The 21,342-nt window shown below is 37.8% G+C and overlaps 1 protein-coding gene across 2 annotated transcripts in view; it reads right to left on the reverse strand.

Annotated features, from left to right (window-relative positions):
• CEP135 (centrosomal protein 135) overlaps positions 1-21,342 on the reverse strand; it is an 81,977-nt gene that overhangs the window by 20,674 nt on the left and 39,961 nt on the right. For both annotated transcript variants that reach the window (XM_023192188.2, XM_023192187.2), the window contains exons 15-21: positions 20,020-20,171; positions 12,698-12,813; positions 12,470-12,624; positions 3,904-3,959; positions 2,704-2,872; positions 1,151-1,261; positions 677-862 (exon numbers count right to left, since the gene is read on the reverse strand). In XM_023192188.2, coding sequence (XP_023047956.1) covers positions 677-862; positions 1,151-1,261; positions 2,704-2,872; positions 3,904-3,959; positions 12,470-12,624; positions 12,698-12,813; positions 20,020-20,171 — 945 coding nt within the window. The remainder of the gene's footprint in view (positions 1-676; positions 863-1,150; positions 1,262-2,703; positions 2,873-3,903; positions 3,960-12,469; positions 12,625-12,697; positions 12,814-20,019; positions 20,172-21,342) is intronic.

Here is a 21,342-nt window from a genome sequence, read left to right on the forward strand (position 1 = left end):
AAAAGGACAAATATTGTGTGATTCCACTATATGAGGTACCTAGAGTAATCAAATTCACAGAGACAGAAAGCAGGGTGACAAATAATGGTGACAGTTACACAACATTGTGAATGTACTAATGCCATAGAACTGTCTACTTAAAAATGGTTAAAATGGGAAATTTGATGTATGTATCTTTTACTACAAAAAAAAGTAATGGGGCTTGTATGAAAATTAAGAGAATGACAGAAATTTACCACTGAACTTGATTTTATCAATGTTTACGACCTCAGGTCAATAAAGTATCTTTGAGGCCGGGGTGTGGTGGCTCATGCCTGTAATCCCAGCACTTTGGGAGGCTGAGGGGGGGGGGGGGTGGATCATTCAAGGTCAGGAGTTCGAGACCAGCCTGGCCAACATGGTGAAACCCTGTCTCTACTAAAAATACAAAAAATTGGCCAGGCGTGGTGGCGCGTGCCTGTAATCCCAGCTACTCAGGAGGCTGAGACAGAAGAATCGCTTGAACCCAGGAGGTGGAGGTTGCAGTGAGCCGAGATCGTGCCATTGCACTCCAGCCTGGGTGCGAGTGGGACTCTGTCTCAAAAAATAAATAAATAAATAAAAATAAAAATAAAGTATCTTTGAATGTTTTCTGTTTCACTAAATAACATCTTTACAAAACAAATAAATGTATTACCTCTTGAATTTCTTTTTCTAATAGCTCCACTCTTTCTCGAAGATGTCTCCTCTCAGTGTCAATAGAAAGAAGTTCCAGTCGAACTGAGCTGCTTTCTCCCTCCGCTTGGTGGGCTTTGACCTCCCAGTCTTCAGCACGGTTATGAAGCATCTGAAATCTATCTAACAAATCTTGATTTTCTTTTTCCTGGTTTAATCATAATAAAATTGTTTCTAAATTAGTAACTGTCACTTACTGGAACACCCATGTCATAAACACATACACACACAGAGCATTCTGTTCTAATTTAGGAAGCATTAGTTATCTGTGCAGGTACCACACTAAAATCTATGGGAAAAATAGAAAAAGGCAGTAGGCAGGATCTCTACTTTAAAATGTTCAATATCTAATTGTAGAGGCAGAATAAACCAACATGAAAAAGTTAAAAAAAGAAAAACCCTCAGTCTTAAATCCAACCTAAATAGCATTTTTCACCTTGGCAGCCATTAAGCTCTCCCATCGTGACACCTCTGTTATGTATTTATGAACTCTGCTCTTCATTTCTTCTTTTTCTTGCACTGCTGCTTCCAATTCCAATGAGATTTCCTACAAATAAAAAAATTAAAGACAATCTAAAATGAACACAACACCAAATAAATTTTATTTATATTCAAATAATTCCTTTGGAATTGGAGAATAAGATAGAGTAGGACAAAAGGAAAACTGTTCCTAAGTGTTATTTTCACATATTTTTCCTGGCAGATCTCATCTTTTTAAAATTTTTCAGACAGAGTCTCATTCTGTCACTCAGGCTGGAGTGCAATGGCGTGATTACAGCTCACTGCAGCCTTGACCTTCTGGGCTCAAGCAATCCTTCCACTTCAGCCCTCCGAGTAGCTGAGACCACAGGCAAATGTCACCATGCCAGATAATTTTTTAAAAATTTTCTGAGATGAGATCTCACTATGATGTCCAGCCTGGTCTCAAACTCCTGGGCTCAAACAATCCTCCTACTTTGGTCTCTGAAAGTGCTGGGATTATAGGCGTGAGCTACCACGCCTGGTCTGATCTTGAATTTTTAACCAAACTTTATCACACATTTCCCATAATAGTTCTGATCATGTATCTGGTATTTACACTAAGGGCTAGCTATGATCAGGGGCTGACATTAAAAAAAATCATATTTCATCAATATGCTTTATGCTGAATAATACTGAAAACAATTTTTTAAAAACATAGAATATTTAAAACAGGAAAATCACTGGTTTTCTCAGTATAATCTGTTAGGAAACAAGCACAAACAGAACCAATACCTTTCAGTATTTGCCATTCTAAAACACTCACTCATTTAACTACATTTCAGAGCAGACAGAAGTAAGCACAACTAATTAAAACCTATCCTGAGTCTTTAAAACACAGAAACTTTGCTCTGGGAGTGATGCTGATGTCCTCACCCAGTAGGGTGACAATGATTTCTGACATACAGAATTTCATACTCTCACCTTAGGTTTCCTTGCAACAAAGACCAAAATGGTGAGAAGATCAGTTGCACCCATTAGACACCCTGTGATATATAGCAGCATTCTAAGCAACTTTATTTTTTTAGACAGAGTCTCACTCTGTTGCTCAGGCTGGAGTGCAGTGGCGCGATCTCGGGTCACTGCAACCTCCACCTCCAGGTTCAGGTGATTCTCCTGCCTCAGCCTTCCGAGCAGCTGGGATTACAGGTGCATACCACCACGCCTGGCTAATTTTTGTATTTTTAGTAGAGATGGGGTTTCACCATGTTGGCCAGGCTGGTCTCAAACTCCTGATCTCAAGTGATCCACCCACCTCAGCCTCCAAAAGTGCTAAGATTACAGGTGTGAGCCACTGCGCCCAGCCTAAGCTACATTTTTTCATACCCTGATAAACACCATTGTCCTTAATGAATTATTTATGTCACTTATTTTTATGTCATTAAATTTTAGAAAAAAAAATTAGAGCTTTAATATTTAGCAAACAATGGATAGTATAAAACTATCAAAATTTATGCATTGTGTTCATACTTGGTTTTCTCTTGCCATCGTAGCCAGGTCATCTTGCAATCTTCTGTTTTCCTTAAAAGCAATTTCTCTAGATCTTCCTACTTCATCGAGTTCTTTGTGAGCTGCATCAACCTGGCGCCGGAGGCTGTTTATCTCACGATCTCGATTAACTAATGTTTCTTTTAGCTGGCTGTTAAATGAGTGATGTGAAAATAATAAAGAAAACTTTTAAAAACTGTAGTTCATTTAAAAGAAAACTTATAGTCTAAGTATACTTAGAATACATATATACTGTGATTGTAAGAAATTATAACTGCTGCATTAAGATACCTATTAATTAGGTAGAACAGACATTTTAGAGCTCTACCAATAATTACATGCACATGAAGTAAAAAAAATAAAGGTATTAATTTATTTTTACCAACAGTCAAGTAAACACAGAAAACTTTCAAGTGTTAAGAGTTGAATAGCTTGAGCCCAAGAGTTCGAGACCAGCCTGGGCAATATAGGGAGACCCCGTTTCTACAAAAAAAGTTTTTTAAATTAGCTGAGCATGGGGGCACATGCCTGTAGTCTCAACTACTCAGAAGGCTGAGGTGGGAGGATCACCTGAGCCTGGGGAGGCCGAGGTTGCCGTGAGTGGAGATCATGCCACTACACTCCAGTCTGGGCAACAGAGTGAGACCTTGTCTCAAAAACAAACAAAAAGTAAAGCACAGATTGAATTGGCAAATATTTATTAAATGTCTATATCCCCACTATTATATAAAATATTAAGGGTATGTAAAATAAATATAATAAGCAACTTTTTTCTTGAAGTGGCTTACAATCTGTCTGGAGAGACTAGACATTAAACGTAAAATTTTGTGACAGCGCTCAAGATAGGTTTAGATGGAGAATAAATTCAAGATTGGCTACTAAGTAATTTAAGTTTTAATGATTAGGCTCCAAGTGGCATAATTACAGCAAAAATAAGGAACAAGTAGGTATATAGAAGAACAGTTAATAAGACATAAGTGTTTATATGTGGATGACAGAAAAGGAGAGGTTAAAGAGGATAACACATTTTCAAGCTGGAGACTGAGAAAATGATGCTACAATTGACAAAAATGGGGAAACTGAAAGGGAAATTCTTCTATTGCTACATTGCTACTGAATAGATAAAGCTGTATTCACTTAAAATCTCCTAAAAAGCTGGATGTAATTTCATTAATGACTTACTTCACAGCTGATTCACACTCTGAGATCATTAGCTTCATTTGAGCAACAGTTTTCTCCTATAGAAATTACAAAAATGTGTAAGATTTTAAACCAAAATGTCTTTAGCTAAATTTATATAACTTGTCATATTCACATAGTTCAAATACGCAGCTCAATTATATAAAGTATGCCTGAAACAAAGCTCCAAGTGAACATATCTCCGTGTCCCAATCGTACTTCACATACTGGCGTGTTTTGACCTACCCTTGAATAGTTTTCTTGAGTTTGCTTTAATGAGATCTGATAAAATCACATTCTAGAAATAGATAAAATTACATTTTGAAGATTAACATTATTTGAAAAAAATGATATTTAAACATTAGAAAACATGGTCCTGGGTCTTAGAAACTTCTACCTGGCCAATAATAATTGCATATTTGGGAAACTTCTGGTTCTAAGATGGTGGTGTAGTCACAAGCTGACTTCATTCCTCACAAAGAAAACCAAAAATAAATATACAATGTTAACATTATCATCAGCACTATCCCAGGACTCAAATACAAGGACAAGTCAGTTCCTGGGCCACAGAGACATAAAAAACCTCTGAGCACACAGTGACAGAATCAAATTTGCACATCTGTGATGTCCCTTCCCTCAATCTGCCTGGCACCAAGTACATGGAAAATCTCCTCTAATTCATGGTTTCTACACTGGAAAAAGTGAGATTGAGGTGGACAACCAGCTTTTCTACTATCTTGCATAATTTGGCAGGAGACCTGTTCCATGCCTCAACACACAGGAAACATCATGGACACCTGAAGGGAGACCTGTCCCTGAAGACACCCAGAGACAAAGCGGGGAGGTAGGACTACCTCCTCATCCCTGGAAACTCTTCTCTGTTACTCGGCCAAAGACAGCAAATCAGAGTGGTAGTTCAGTAACACCATGCTATAGGAGGTACATTCCACAGGTCCCCTGGGCACAAACCCTCAGCCAGCCCTTCGACACTGCTGGGACATCCCCTTTGGCAGGATGTCTGAGCATTCACTAAAGCCATCCCAGATAGGCAGGAGTCTGAGCATTCACTAAAGCCAAGGCAAACTTGGGCTTTAGCCACCATCTAGTGACAAAAAGGAGGCAGCAACCTATGAAAGAAAGTATAAGAAATTCAATAAAGTTTGAAGAATCTCTAAGCAAACATAACCAATGAAAACCAAAACAAGCCAGGCTGGGTGTGGTGGTTCAGGCCTGTAATCCCAGTACTTTGGGAGGCGGAGGCAGGTGGATCACCTGAGATCAGGAGTTTGAGACCAGCCTGGCCAACATGGTGAAATGCCATCTCTACTGAAAATACAAAAATTAGCCGGGTGTGGTGTTGCATGCCTGTAATTCCAGCTACTTGGGAGGCTGAGGCAGGAGAATCGCTTGAACTTGAGAGACAGAGTTACAGTGAGTTGAGATCATGCCACTGCACTCCAGTCTAGCTGACAGAGCAAGACTCTGTCTCAAAAAACACAAACAAAAACAACAACAAAAAAACAAGCCAGACAGAGAAGACTGGAGTAAATAACTAATCCTTTGAAGACACAGACATACGTCCACAAGAAACAACAGCAAACAGGGAACCATGAACTCTTCAAATGGACAAAGCAAGGAACCAGTGATTGATACTGACAAAACAATGACACCTGAGCTCTCTGGCCAAAAATTAAAAATTGAGGTATCAAGGAAATTCATTTATCTCTAGGGTAACACAGAAAATTCAGAAATTTATCAGAAAAAAAATTTTAATATATATTTTTTTGAGACAGGTCTCATTCTGTTGACCAGGCTGGAGTGTTTGGAGTGCAGTGGTGTAATCACGGCTCACTGCAGACTCAACCACCTAGGCTCAAGGGATCCTCCTGCCTCAGCCTCCCATGTAGTTGGAACCACAGGTGCACACCACTATACTTGGCTCATATCAGAGAAATTTAACCAAGAGATTGAAATAATAAAAAATGGCAAACAAAACTTAGAATTGAGAAATACATTTCCTGAAGAGAAAAATTCACTGGAGGATCTCAACAGGAGAATGGATCAAGCAAAGGCAAGAATCAGTGAGCTTGAAGACAAGCTATTTGAAATTATGCAGTGAAAGGAGAACAACAACAACAAAAGAATAAAAAGGAACAAAAATTGCCTACAAGACATAGAAAAATACAAAACCAAAGGATTACTGGTGTTCAAGAGGGAGTTTAGCAAGATCAAGGGGTAGAAAGCTTACTCAAAGAAATAACAGAACACTTTCCAAAACTTGAGAAAGACAAATTTCCTGGTGTAGGAAGGTCAGAGAACACGAAAGAGATTCAACCCAAAAAAGACTGCCCCAAACATATAATAAACTCTCCAAGGTCAAGGACAAAGATAGGATCCTACAAGCAGGAAGAGAAAAGCAAATAATACATAAAGGAACTCCAATTCATCTAGAAACAGACTTCTCAAAAGAAACCATACAGGCCAAGAGGAAGTAAACTATCATTTTCAAAGTGCTAAAAGAAAAAAACTGCTATACAAGAATATGTTATCCAGCAAAAGTGCCCTTCAATAAAGTCCTTCCCAGATAAACACAGGCTAAGAGAATTCACCATGAACAGGCACATCTTAAAAGAAATGCTAAGGGAGTTCTTCAATTTGAAAGAAAAAAACTAATGTGCAAAAAGAAAACATTTAAAGGTATAAAACCCACTGGCAAAATTAAATACAGAGACAATCCCAGAATACTCTAATACTGTAGTTGTGGTATACAATCCACTTATAATTCTAGTCTGAAGCCTAAAAAACTAATCTATCAAAAAAATAGCTACAGCAAGCTGTTAAGAGACAGGCAATACACAAATCTGTAAATTAAGACAACCATAGGTCAAAATGCGAGGGAGATAAAGTGTAGAATTTTTTTTAGTTATTTCTTTGTGGGTTTTTTGTTTTGTGTTTTTGTTCGTTGTTTGTTTTTTAGAGACTGGGTCTTGTTCTGTCACCCAGACTTGAAGTGCAACGGTGTGATCATAGATCACTACAGTCTTAAACTCCTGGGCTCAAGTGATCCTCCTGCCTCAGGCTCCTGAATATCTGGGACTACAGGTACCACCATGCCCAGCTAATTTTTTTATTTTGGTAGAGATGGGGTCTCATTATGTTGCCCAGGTTAGTGTTAAACTTGTGGCCTCAAGCAATCTTCCCATCTTGGTCTCCCAAAGTGTCGGGATTAAGGTGTGAGCCAACATGCCTGGCCTTCTTTGTTTTAATTGTGTGTGTGTAATCTAAGATAAGTTGTCAGTTCTTTAAAATAACTTGTTATAAGATATGTTTTGTAAGCTTCATGGTAACCACAGTGTAAAAAGCTATAAAAAGCAATTAATTAAAACATACTACCAGAGAAAATCACTTAACCACAAAGGATGACAATAAGTGAAGAAAGAGAAGAGTTATAAAACTCTTGTTGATCATGTTGACATAAAATCAACAAAGAAACATTAGAGTTAATCTGTACACTAGACAAATATGCCCAACTGACATTTGCAGAACATTTCACCCAACTGCTACAGAATAAATTCTTTTTATCAGCACATGGAACGTTCTACAGAATAGACCATAGCTCATGTCACAAAACAAGTTTCAACAAATTCAAGAAAGTAGAAAGCATATCAAGTATCTTTTCTGAACAAAACGGAATAAAACTAGAAATCAATAAGAGAAACACTGGAAACTACACAAACACATCAAAATTAAACAACAGTTGCTCTCGAATGACCAATGGGTCAATGAAGAAATGAAAAAGGAAATTAAAAAATTATTGAAACAAATAAAAAGGGAAATATAATGTACCAAAATCTATGAAATACCGCAAAAACGAGCTAAGAGGGAAGTTTATAGCAATAAATGTCTGTATCAAAAAAGTTGGGGCTGAGCATGGTGGCTCATGCCTGTAATCCCAGCACTTGGGGAGACTTAGCCAGAGGACTGCTTGAGCCTAGGAGTTGGAGACCAGCCTCGGAAACATGGTAAGACACCATCTCTACAAAAAAATTAAAAATTAGCTGGGCATGGTGGCACACATCTGTAGCACAAGCTAATTGGGAGGCTGAGGTAGGAGGATTGCTTGTGTCTGAAAGGTCAAGGCTGCACTGAGCCATGAACTTGCTACTGCACTCGCCTGGGCAATAGTGAGACCCTGTCTCAAAAAAAAAACCCAACAAAAAAAACCAAGACTTCAAATAAACAACCTAGTGATGATGTACCTCAACTGGAAAGACTTCAAATAAACAAACTAGTGATGATATACATCAACCAGAAACTAGAAAGGAACTAGAAAAGCAGGAACAAACCAAACAAACTAGTGGTGATATACGTCAACCAGAAACTAGAAAGGAACTAGAAAAGCAGGAACAAACCAAACTCCAAATTAGTAGAAGGTCAGAAAGAATAAAGATCAGAGCAAAAATGAAGGAAATTGAGATGCAAATATAAAAGATCTGCTGGGCACGGTGGCTCACGCCTGTAATCCCGGCACTTTGGGAGGCCGAGGTGGACGGATCAGGAGGTCAGGAGATTGAGACCATCCTGGCTAACATGGTGAAACTCCATCTCTACTAAAAATACAAAAAGAAATTAGACAGACGTGGTGGTGAAATATAGTGAAACCCTGTCTTTACAAGAAATAACTTAAGGCTGGGCACGGTGGCTCAAGCCTGTAATCCCAGCACTTTGGGAGGCCGAGACGGGCGGATCACGAGGTCAAGAGATCGAGACCATCCTGGCTAACACGGTGAAACCCCGTCTCTACTAAAAATGCAAAAAAAAATTAGCCGGGCATGGCGGCGAGCACTTGTAGTCCCAGTTACTCGGGAGGCTGAGGCAGGAGAACGGCATGAACCCGGGAGGTGGAGAGTGCAGTGAGCCGAGATTGCGCCACTGCACTCCAGCCCGGGTGACAGAGCGAGACTCCATCTCAGAAAAAAAGAAAAAGAAAATACAAAAGATCAATGAAATGAAAAGTTGGTTTTTTAAAAAGATAAACAAAAATCAACAAACCTTTAAGGCTGACTAAGAAAAAAAGAGACAAGACCCAATAAATAAAATCAGAAACAAAAAAGGGGACATAACTGTGACCATAGAAATACAAGGAATCATGAAAGACAATTATAATCACATGCGAACAAACTGGAAAACCTAGAAGAAATGGATAAATTCCTGGACACTTACAAGCTACCAAGTTTGAACCATGAAGAAACAGAAAACTTCAACAAACCAATAACAAGTAATAAGATAGAAGCTGTAATAAGAAGTCTTCCACAAAAGAAAAGTCCAGGACCTAATGGCTTTACTGCTGAACTCTACCGAACATCTAAAGAAGAACTAATACCAACTCCTGCTCAAACTCTTCAAGAAAATTGAAGAGGGTGGAATACTTCCAAATTCATTCTACAAGGCCAGCATTATCCTGATACCAAAACCAGACAAAGACACAACAAAAAAAGAAAACTACAGGCCAATATCACTGATGCACATAGGTGCAAAAATCCTCAACAAAATACTAGCAAACTAAATTCAACAATACTTTTTAAATAAATCAAAAAGATCATTCACCATGATCAAGTGGGATTCATCCCAAGGATGCAGGGATGGTTCAACATGTACAATCAATAAATGTGATACACTAACAGAAGAACAGAAGCCATATAAATCATTTCAACAGATGCTGAAAAAGCATTCAATAAGTTGCAACATCCCTTTATTGTAAAAACCCTCAACAAAGGGTACAAAAAAAAAATACCTCAAAATAACAAAGGCCATATATGACAAACCCTAGAGTCAACATAAATTAAACGGGGAAAACTTGAAAGCCTCTCCTATAAGATCTGGAACAAGCCAAGGATGCCCACTTCCACATTTTTATTCAACATGATCCTAGAAATCCTGGCCAGGGCAAATAGTCAAGAGAAAGAAATAAAGGGCATCCAAATTGAAAAGAAGAAGTCAAATTAGCCTTGTATGTGGACTACATGATCTTGTATTTAGAAAAACCTTAACACTCCACTAAAAAACTATTGGAACTGATAAGAAAATTTAGTAAAGTTGCACAACACAAAATCAAGATTACAAAAATCAACAGCATTTTTATACTCCAACAGCAATCTGAAAAAGAAATCAAGAAAACAATTCCATTTACAATAGCTGCAAAGAATAGAAAACACCTAGAAATCAATTTAACCAAATATATGAAAGAGCTATACAAGGAAAACTACAAAACACTGATGAAAGAAATAGAAGAGGCCATAAAAAAATGGAAGGATATTCCATACTCACGGATTGACAGAATTAATGTTGTTAAAATGATAATAACACCCAAAGCAATTTACAGATTCAATGTAATCCCTATTAGAACACAATCAATATTCCTCACAGATACAGAAAAAAAAAAAATCCTCAAATAAATTGGAACCACGAAAGACCCCAAATAGCCAAAGCAATCCTGAGCAAAAAAATAAAGCTGGCGATCACACTAACTGACTTCAAAATATACTATATAGCTATCCAATCAGCATGGTACTGGCATAAAAACAAGACACACAGACCAACAGAACATAATAGGGGACCCAAATATAAATCCACACATTTAAAGCCAACTCATTTTCAACAAGATGCCAAGAACATACAATGGGGAAAGGGCAGTCTTTTCAATAAGTGGTGCTGGGAAAACTGGATAACCACATACAGAATAATGAAACAGGACCCCTATCTCTCACCACATACAACACTCAAATCAAAGTGGATTAAAGACTCGAATCTATGACCTGGAACCATGGAACTACTAGAAGAAAATGTTGGGGAAATGCTCTAGGACATTGGTGTGGACAAATACTGTTTGTGTAAGACTTTAAAAGCACAGGCAACAAAAGTAAAAATAGACAAATGGGATTACATTAAGCCAAAAAGCTTCTGCATAGCAATGGAAACAATTAACAAAGTGAAGAGACAACCTACAGAATGGGAGAAAATATCTGCAAACTATCCATCTGACAAGGGATTAATAACCAGAATATACAAGGAGCTCAAACGACTCCACAGCAAAAAAACCCAAATAATCCAATTTTAAAATGGGCAAAGATTTTCATAGATAGTTCTCAAAAGAAAATATACAGATGGCCAAAAAGCATGTGAAAAAATGCTCAACATGACTAATTATCAGAGAAATGCAAATTAAAACCACAATGAGATATCATCTCACCCCAGTTAGAATGCCTTTTATCAAAAAGATGGGGAATAACAGATGCTGGCAAGGATGTGGAGAAACAGGAACTCTTGCACACTGTTGGTGGGAATGTAAATTAGTACAGCCACTATGGAAAACAGTGTACGAAGGTTCCTCAAAAAACTAAAAATAGAACTACCATATGATCCTGCAATTCCATTACTGAGTAAATACCTGAAAGAGAGGAAATCAATATATTGAAGAAATATCTGCCCCCAGTATATATACACAGGAAATACTATTCAGCCATGAAAATGAATGAAATGCTGTCATTTGCAGCAACATGGAAGGACCTGGAGGTCATGATGTTAAGTGAACCATGTCAAGCACAGAAACACAAATATTGTTTGTTCTCGCCCATATGTGGGTGATAAAAAGTGGATCTCATGAAGGCAGAGAGTAGACTGGTGGTTACCAAAGACCAGTAAAAGGATGAGGGAGGAGGCGTGAAGAGAGGTTGATTAAGGGGCACAAATATACACTTAGAAGTAAGAACTGGTGTTCGAGAGATATCAGTAGGGTGACTCTAGTTAACACTAATCCAGCGCACATTTCAAAACAGCTAAAAGAGTATAATTCACACATTCCTAGCATAAAGAAAAAAATAAAGTGATAAATATCCCAATTACCCTGACTTGATTATATGAATGTCTCAAATTATCACATGTAACCCAAAAATATATACATCTCATATGTACCAATAAAAGTATATAAACTATTTATTTATTTATTCATTCATTCATTCATTCATTTAGAGGCAGAGTCTTGCTCTGTCACCCAGGCTGGAGTGCAGTGGCATGATCTCAGCTCAGTGCAATCTCCGCCCTTGGGCTCAAGTGATCCTCCCACCTCAGCTTCCTGAGCAACTGGGACCACAGGTGCACACTATCACGCCTAGCTATTTTTTTTTTTATTTTTGGGAAAGATGGGGTCTCACCATGTGGCCCAGGCTTGTCTTGAACTCCTGAGTTCAAGCAATCCTCCCGCCTCAGCCTCCCAAAGTGCTGAGATTGCAGGTGTGAGCCACTATATCCTGCCAAAAGTAAATAAACCTTTAAAAAAAGAAATGCATACATGAAAATACAATAATCTTTTTGGGCTAGGGGTAGTGGCCCATGCCTGTAATTCCAATTGCTGAGGTGGGAGGATTCCTTGAGTCCAAGAGGTAGAGGCTGCAGTGAGCTGTGATCATGCCACTGCACTCCAGCCTGGGCAACAGAGTGAGATCCCATCTCAAAAACAAAAAAAAATCTGTTCTGTTTGGATGCTGGAAAATTATATTAAATGATCACATACTTTATTAGCTAGGTTTTCTTGCAAATTTGCAATCTTTTCTGTCTTCTCATCTACAGTCTCCTGGAGAAAGTCTTTTTCTTTATCAATAACACCAATGGTCTTTTTCATTACATGAGCCTCCTCATCCTGTGAAGTCATCTTAAGGTTTAATTCATCTACAAATGAAAAGAAATGTTTGTTAGATAAAGTATATCAGGATTAGCAGAAACAAAATTTTAAAACATTTACCTATTTTTTCCTCCAGTATTTTAATTTGTGCTTGTGCTGATTCAAGTTCACCTCTTTTAATGGAAAGTCGGTGCTGATAGTCATCAACTGACCGCTGTAGCTGCTCATTTACTATCCTGAAGAATCAACAGACAAAACAAATGGTATTCTTTCTCTCTCATAGAAATACTTTTAAAAAATGAGATTTCTTAAAAATATTTTGATGTCTTAAAGTTTTTGTTATTTTTTATTTTAAAGCTCTTCCAGTATAATCTATGGCATTATATATTATTTCTAGCTGTGCACTACTCTCTAAAATGGTTCCATCTTCCTAAAAATAATATAATATAAAAATCAAATTAATTGTGTGTTCTTTTCTAGAAGCTTCTTGGTAGTTTTAAAGCTCTTCTTAGTTTCCTAATGTTAACCCCTTTTCCTTTAAATCTTTTTCTAATAGTGGAGGCAAAGGAAAAATCCTGTTCTTACAGTATGACCTGGCATTTCAAAGCACTATCCATAAATTCTAACCATCCCAACCAGTGAGTTCTTTTTTTTTTTGTTTGAGACAGAGTCTCCCTCTGACACACAGGCTGGAGTGCAGTGGTAAGATCTCAGCTCACTGCAACCTCCGCCTCCTGGGGTCAGGTGATCCTCCTACCTCAGCATCCCTAGAGGCTGGGACTACAGACGTGGACCACCAGACCTATCTAATTTTTCTATTTTTAGTAGAGATGGGGTTTTACCATGTTGCCCAAGCTGGTCTCAAACTCCTAAGCTCAAGCAATCCATCTGCCTCGGTCTCCCAAAGTGCTGGGATTACAGGCATAAGCCACCATTCCCAGCCCTGACCTGTAAGCTTTTAATATTGCTTCTTATTCTGACTTTTTGGCCAGGTAGTCAAATGGAGTCACAGAAAGCAGGGAAAGTAGGCATTTCCCGCAGTACAATGGGGATTTAAGATTAAAGACTTTGTTCAGGGAGCAAAAGAAAGGATGCACAGAGGCCTACATGGTTAACAATAAAGATGGTTTCAGAGAAATCTGTTACTGATCAGTAGGATTATTTTTCAGAAGTACTGTTCCTGGAAGGTTTAACAGTAAAAAATCGCTTTCATGTCATGCAGTCTTCAGAACACTTTTAGCCCTGATATGGGACTTCACAATCCTGCCTTGCTGAAAAGACATGGCTCTCATCTCAGAGTATTTATCAGGAATTTCCATGGATTCCTTTTAGGTTTCCTTTGAGGAATAAGACATGGAAAAAGATACTGAGGAGAGCTTAGCTTAGAATCGCCTAAAGGAAAGGAGGTTTGAATTCCAAAACCACTAATAAGATGGGACATCTTTATAGAAATGAAGAAGTTTTACTTGGCAGTATTGAGGCATTCTGAAAGACAAAACACATGACCCTGACTGTTCTAATAGCAAGTGAATGATGATCAAGAGGTAGGGAGGAGAGTCAAGTTGGGACTGATTTATTTAGACTTGCAAAACTAAACCAAACCAAATTAGAAAGACACTAGGTTCAAGCAATCTTCCTAAAATTATGTGTGAGGTTCAGGTTCAGGTGACTGCACTGTATTCAAGCTATTCCTAAAAGCTAGAACTGCTGTTCCATGGGATATAACAACAGAGAGTGGTAATTTGTACATATTAGCTCATTTATTCCTAGAACAGTACCATAATTAGGACGGTTCCATAATTAGAAGTATTATCCCAATTTAATACAAACAACGAAAAACTTGTCCAAGGTCACTCCAAGCAAGTAATGGCAAAGAAAAGATGCAAATTAAGGCTACTCTAACACTATAACGATGTTCTTCTACTACATCATAATGCCTTATTTGCAGAATATAGGAAGGCCAACATCCTCTATGTGAAAGAGAAAATGCCTGCCAGGAAGCTAGATGGAGTCCTTTCAAAAACAGAATGGCCCGCAGAATCCCTAATGAAGGACACTGAGCAGTTGGCAGTGCTTGAAATTCCAGGTAGAAATGTAAAGACTGCTTTATATCTAACTTCATAAAGCGGGTTGACTTCCTAATGAAAGTGGGGTTGACAAAGGCAGGATCACATCTTGATATACATACATATAAAGGAAGCCCTTGGGTGAGTCCTAAAAATAGCTTTGTTTTTTTATATTCTAGTGTAGAAAGAAAAGAAGACGAGACTTGATACCAGACCTTGAATTTAACTTTTCTGACCAAAGTTTTGCTAAGATAAAGGTTCTCTCAATGAAACAGTTGAAGTGTAAAAGTCACAGGAAAGAAGAGTTGAGTGACTGCCGTTATTAGTTGTTCATAATGGTGTTTGGAAAGGAAATTTTGAGAATCAAGTTAGGAAAAATGAACCAGTTTCTTAGCTTCGAAAATGCTATAAACGTAGCAAAGGGAAGTAACAACTTTTCACCAGAGAGTGAAGCAATAAAAATGAACTTAAGTTCTGGCTCTTCACTTAGCAGATGTGACTGGGTAGAGGTCCATCTCTTTGAGCTTCAAATTCCTCAGTTATATTATATTACATGGAGCTATGCATGATCTCATTTTAGGGGACAAAAGTAATTATTTCCATCATGATGTAGTAAATTTTAAACAAAGACAGCATCTTAAAGGATCCTCTGTTCCTAAGAAGTGTTCAAGTTCTAAAATGGAGCTAAAGCACCATCTAAGGTAGGTTTGGAATTTTAACGACCTATTAGAAAAAAAAAAAAGAGAGAGAGAGAGAGACTGATGTGGTACCCATGTTTTTATTTTAGATTTCTCCCAGTAGTCTATGGTTATAGCCTACCACTAAGAAAGATGAGTAAGTATCATCTCTTGATCAGTCAGAGAGGGAAAAGAAATTAGGCATGGATTTTCTTTTAGATTTCTTCATGGGGATGATGGTTGTAACTGGTGGCCCTAGATCCCTTGACCCTTTAAATTCTAGATCCACAAACTCAGCTGTCCTCACTCAGGGCTCTGGTTCCTCTTTCTTTCCTGGTAGAAAAAAAAAATGTTAGGAATGCCCAGAAGACAGTTCTTAAGAATCCCAGGTAACTTATGAGTCTTCTTTCCCTTATCTAAAATGGTTCTCTTGAGCCCAGGAGTTCAAGAACAGCCTGGGCAACATTGTGAGATCCTGTCTCCACAGAAATTTTTAAAACTTAGCTGAGTGTAGTGGTGCATGCCTACAGTCCCAGCTACTCAGGAGGCTGAGATGGGAGGATTGCTTGAGCCAGGAGGTCAAGGTTTCAGTGAACCATGATTGTGCCACTACACTCCAGCCTGACAGAGTGAGACCCTGTCTCAAAATAAGTAAAATAAAATAAAATGGTTACAAATTACCTTAACAAATAAATACTTCTCATGGCAGACTAGTTACATTTGGTTTTCTGAATACAGCTAAAGAAATCCTAGTAAAACAACTAATATATATGGGCTAGAGTTTATGGGTCATTTCCAAGAAAATCTGTTACAGCATCTATTTGATCCTAGATAAGACTATACCCTCTGGTTTTGAACAAATGTAGATAAAGACTAAGGTGAACTAAGAACAGTCTGACAGTATTTTCAGCTGTAGGATTCTCATTGTGTAGAGCCACATAGCTGGCAGTTGTGAGGCTTAAGGATGTTTACTAGGGGGTTGACTGAGAAAAGTGAGTTGTCTAACTGGGCTGGAAACAATTTTTCCTTGAGCAGGGGTTGACAAACTACAGCCGGATGCCAATTTCTGCAAGGCCTGAGTGGTATTAATGATTTTTACATGTTTAAATGACTAAAAAAAATTTTCAACAGAAAATTATTATTTAGCGACATATGAAAATTATATGAAATCCAAATTTCAGTGTCCATAATAAAGTATCAGAATACAACCATACTTTGTTTTATATATTGTCTAGGGCTACTTTCAAGCTACAAGGGCAGTGTTAAGCAGGTGTGACATAAACTATATAGCCCACACAGTCTAACAGGGTGTCCAAGCGAGATAATAACAGTCACGGGTTCTTAGGTTCTGTTTCTGGTTGGGCCAGTAAAGTCTCTTCCTCATCCCTGTTTCGCTTATCACTAGAGAGAGACTAAAAACCATGGCTTCAGGCTGCTGAAAGCCTAAAACAAAACAAAAGAGACAACAACAAAATACGGTGGGTTGGATAAGCTTGGTCTAAAATACTGACTCTTGTCTATTTACAAAAAAAAAAAAAAAAGACTGTTGACCTCAGCTCTAAAGACTGGCTAACATGCTCCGGGAGACAATCCTTCCTGGGTAGACAAAAGTTCCTTTACAGCATTCTGTAGCTTTGATCTAGGGTATAAAATGCCAGATCTCATTAAATGCTGCAATTAAAGGGAGATGACAGTAATTTAACTTTAAAATGTGGCTAAAAAGTGAGATTTTATATTATGTGCTCTGAAAATAGACAAAGAAACTAGACAAAAGATTCTCTATTTGGACAATTAAACTATGCTTAGGCCAGACGTGGTGGCTCATGCCTGTAATCCCAGCACTTTGGGAGGCTGAGGCGGGTGCATCACCTGAGGTCAGATGTTTGAGACCAGCCTGGCCAACATGGTGAAACCCTGTCTCTACTAAAAATACAAAGATTAGCCAGGCATGGTGGCAGGCACCTGTAATCCCAGCTACTCAGAAGGCTGAGGCAGAATTGCTTGAACCCGGGAGGTGGAGGTTGCAGTGAGCCAAGATCGTGCCACTGCGCTCCAGCCTGGGTGACAGACCAAGACTTTGTCTCAAAAAAAAAAAAAAAAAAAAAAGATGATGCTTGATATAGAAAAGCCTGTTTGTTGGTAATAAAATTTGGTGGAAAAGGCCTGACACAGGAAGGTAAAAAGAAGATGGGTATCTCAGGGGGATGGAAAGGAACATATGCCTTATTTATCTGAGATAGTCTCACTCTGTCACCCAGGCTGGAATACAGTGCATGAGCACAGCTCATTGTAGCCTTGAACTCCTAGGTTCAAGCAATCCTCCTACCTCAGCCTCTCGGGTAGCTGGGAATATAGGCACATGCTACTATACCTGGCTGACTTTTGTATTTTTTGCAGAGATAAGGTTTTACCACATTGCCCAGGCTGCTCTTGAATTCCTGGGCTCAAGTGATCCTCCCACCCTGGCCTCCCAAGTGTTGAAACTATAATCCCAAAGTGTTGAAATTATAGGCATGAGCCACCATGCCTGGCCCTGACTCTCAGCTTCTACAATGTCTTCATGTCAAGGAAAAGAGAACATAATGTGATCAAAGGGGTAGCAAGAGCTCTATTAATCATATTGAAAGTGGCAAAAGGTTTGGATAATGTGGTTTTACTTCCCAAGAGTGCTGGGTATGATGGTTTGTATTTGGTTTTGCTTTGGACTTGGATTCAATCGTTTCAACTCACGGTTCTACCAATACTCACTGATATGGAGAATACGATTGATACACTTTCCTGAGAGACAAGATAAGTTATATTTTTCTATTACAGCAACACAGTTATGAAATAATGTCATATCCCCAGGTTATACAAGGCAACCTGGTAGAAAGGTAGACAAAAATTCTCACTATGGCCCAGGGACTGAATTACTCCTCGGTGAGGGAAGAGGCAGATTGAGCTCATAAGAGAAAAGGATATTAGTATTAGTACAAGAAGTAAAACTCCAAAGGAGCTATAGGCTAGGTTATCCAAGAGAGGGCACTGAGAGCTCTGCCTTCTAAGACTGGAAAAAGCCTCCTGTGAGGAAAAGAGGTGTTTCGGCTATAACCTCAAGGAAAAACAAAATGGATGAAATGCTAGATCCAGTCAGCTGGACACAAAAGTGAAAAGTAAAATTCTGGATGACAAGAATATACCATGTTATCTGTACTTCGGAACTGAATCCAGACATGAGCCAGAAGACATACTGGTCCATTCAGCTCTCCTCTTACAGAAAAAAGCAAAGAAAAAAGCAGTATCTACTTTAGTTCTTCCTGAGGTCTAACCTATCAAAACTATCGTCAGAGAAGCAAAAGAGCAAAACTGGAGATGCTCTTTATGAGTCACTAATATAGTATTCCTTAATTAACTAGACAAACCCAGTTCTTGGTCTTATTTCATTAAGTCATTAGATAATCAGAGAACTCTTATGAACTACAGTCTCAGACTTTTCCTAATTCTTTTGATTCTCATATTTGCTCTGTTTACTATATACTTCTGTGATTCCTAGTTTTTTGTATATTGGATCTATGTCTTTTTTCTCATCATTTATTTTTGTTCTTTAGAGTTCTGGGTGACTTTCATGGGTTTGTTTTTTCTATTTCACCAACTCAGTTTTCTGCAATATCCAATGCCATTCACTAACTTTTCAGTTTTAATTTGTTAAATCTTTTTTTAAAAGTGTCATTACTATATCCTTTCTGATCTCAAGTTGTCACTGTTTCATGACTGTTTCACAGATGTAATGTCTTGCTGACATGTGAAAATCTTTTCCTGATTCTGACTGCAAATGTAATTTAGAGAGAGGTGTTTCCTCAGATTCTTCAGAGTGGTCCCCTTTTTCTGACCTTCAGTATCTTTTTAGTTATTGCAGCTACTCTGACAAGAAAAAAAGCTTTGTTTGCCTTTTGTTTCCTTGAGTCTTCTGTATTCTAAATTAATTAATGACTAACAAACAACCCAATATGCTAAGGTAAATGTTCTACTTATTGTATTTCTCAGCCCCATGTTAGTCATCTAAACCTTTTGATTTTATGTAAAAAGTGTTTCTTAAATTTAGTCTCTGTTCTTTGAGTTCATTACCACTGCTTCAGTCCAGACCCTCCTTTTTTTGCCATCAATCTCTAAGACTTGAAATCCATGTTCCCATATTTCCACCAAAGTTAGCTTTCTAAAAGGAATATTATTCTTATGTCTTACCTTCCTACTTAAAAATTTCTGTTTCTAAGTCAGAAAAGGCTAAAAATAGGAGATAAATTCTCTGACTTTACATTTCACTGAAACAGGCAAGAAAGAGAAAGAAAATGGCATAGGTAGTAAACAATTCTGTAATTTCCAGTGATCTTACACTATGGAATACAAATGATCTTAAGTATTTAATAGGATTTCAAAAGGAAGGAGGTTGAAAAACTTTGCCTGCGATCATAATAATCTGTGAAATTTCTTTTAAAAAACACAGACACCCAAAACCTACCCGAGTAGATTCTCACTGAATTAGAACCTCCCAAAATCAGCCCCTTAAATTCATACTTTTCAAAAGTTCCCAGGTGAGTCTGCTGCAAAGCCAACTTCTAAAACTACTGCTCAAAGTCCCAGTCCAAAATGCTATGGTTATAAACCTTACATAACCACAAACGCGTTCCCAGAAATGAAATTAGAAAATTTTGAATAAACTTACCTAAGTGAGTTCACCTCTGTTTTCTGATGAGATGAGTCACCAGCCACATGGCTAAATTTTTGAGCTTGGACTTTTAATTTGTTCTCTAACGACTCTATTGTTTCTTTCATTATTAACACTTTAGACTTTAATTCATATTTTTCGCTTTCAAGCTATAATTTAAATTAAAAAAATAGGTATACATCTTAATATGTTAATTATATTTTTCTTAGGCACTCTTTAATAATATTTCTGGAAGAAAACTAAGAACAGATTTTTTTTTTTTTTTTTAATTTTAGAAGTCATGTGTACACTTTAGGTTCTAGGAGTCAGAATGGGTGTAAACTTTCTCTTTCCTCACTATCATTAAAGATACAAACAAAATATAAAAAGCATGAAGAGAAAAGAATGTATCTGTAACAGCAATGAAACAGGAAGGGAAACCACTGGCAGTGTGAAAATTTTGGGGAATTTCTAAAACACAATAAGTAAATAGGACTGAATTGAGGGGAAAAAAACACAGCATGAAACATTGTAACCCAAACACAAAGTGGGCAAGATTTATGTGAAGAAACAGCATAAATATCCTGAAGAGCACAGAACATAACCTGACATAATGTAAAGGCACATAGTGTTTCTTGATGGGAGCACAATATTGTAAATATAATAAAATGTCCTCAAATAATAGTAAATTCAATGTAATTCCAATACTAATTCTAACACATCCTTTTTAAAAACAGAGATGGCTTAGATTTGATTCTAAATTTATTTACCAAAAAAAAAAAAAACAAAAAGAAAAAACCGGAAAAATTTTTGGAAAAAATACAAGTATACTTGCTTTTTGAGATATCAAAACAAACTATAAAGTTACTATATGGGAGGCTGAGGTGGGGGATCACGAGGTCAGGAGATGGAGGCCATCCTGGATAGCATGGTGAAACCCCAACTCTACGAAAAAATACAAAAAATTAGCTGGGCATGGTGGCACATGCCTGTAGTCCTAGCTACTCGGGAGGCCGAGGCAGGAGAATCGCTTGAACCCGGGTGGCAGAGGTTGCAATGAGCCGAGATTGCGCCACTGCACTCCTGCCTGGGTGACAGAGCGAGACTCTTTCTCCAAAAAAAAAAAAAAAAAGTTATTATAATTAGAACAGTGACAATTTCACATACAAATGCACAAGCAAATTTATGAAAGTGAAAACAGTAAAAAAAAAATGTACAGATGTAAATTTAGAAAAGATAGCATTTTTGGGAAGTAGGAAAAGGATAAACTTCAAAAATAAGAGTAGTGGGCTGGGCATGGTGGCTCACACCTTTAATCCTAGTACTTTGGGAGGCCAATGC

Source organism: Piliocolobus tephrosceles, chromosome 3, assembly GCF_002776525.5.
Source record: "Piliocolobus tephrosceles isolate RC106 chromosome 3, ASM277652v3, whole genome shotgun sequence".
NCBI lineage: Eukaryota > Metazoa > Chordata > Mammalia > Primates > Cercopithecidae > Piliocolobus > Piliocolobus tephrosceles.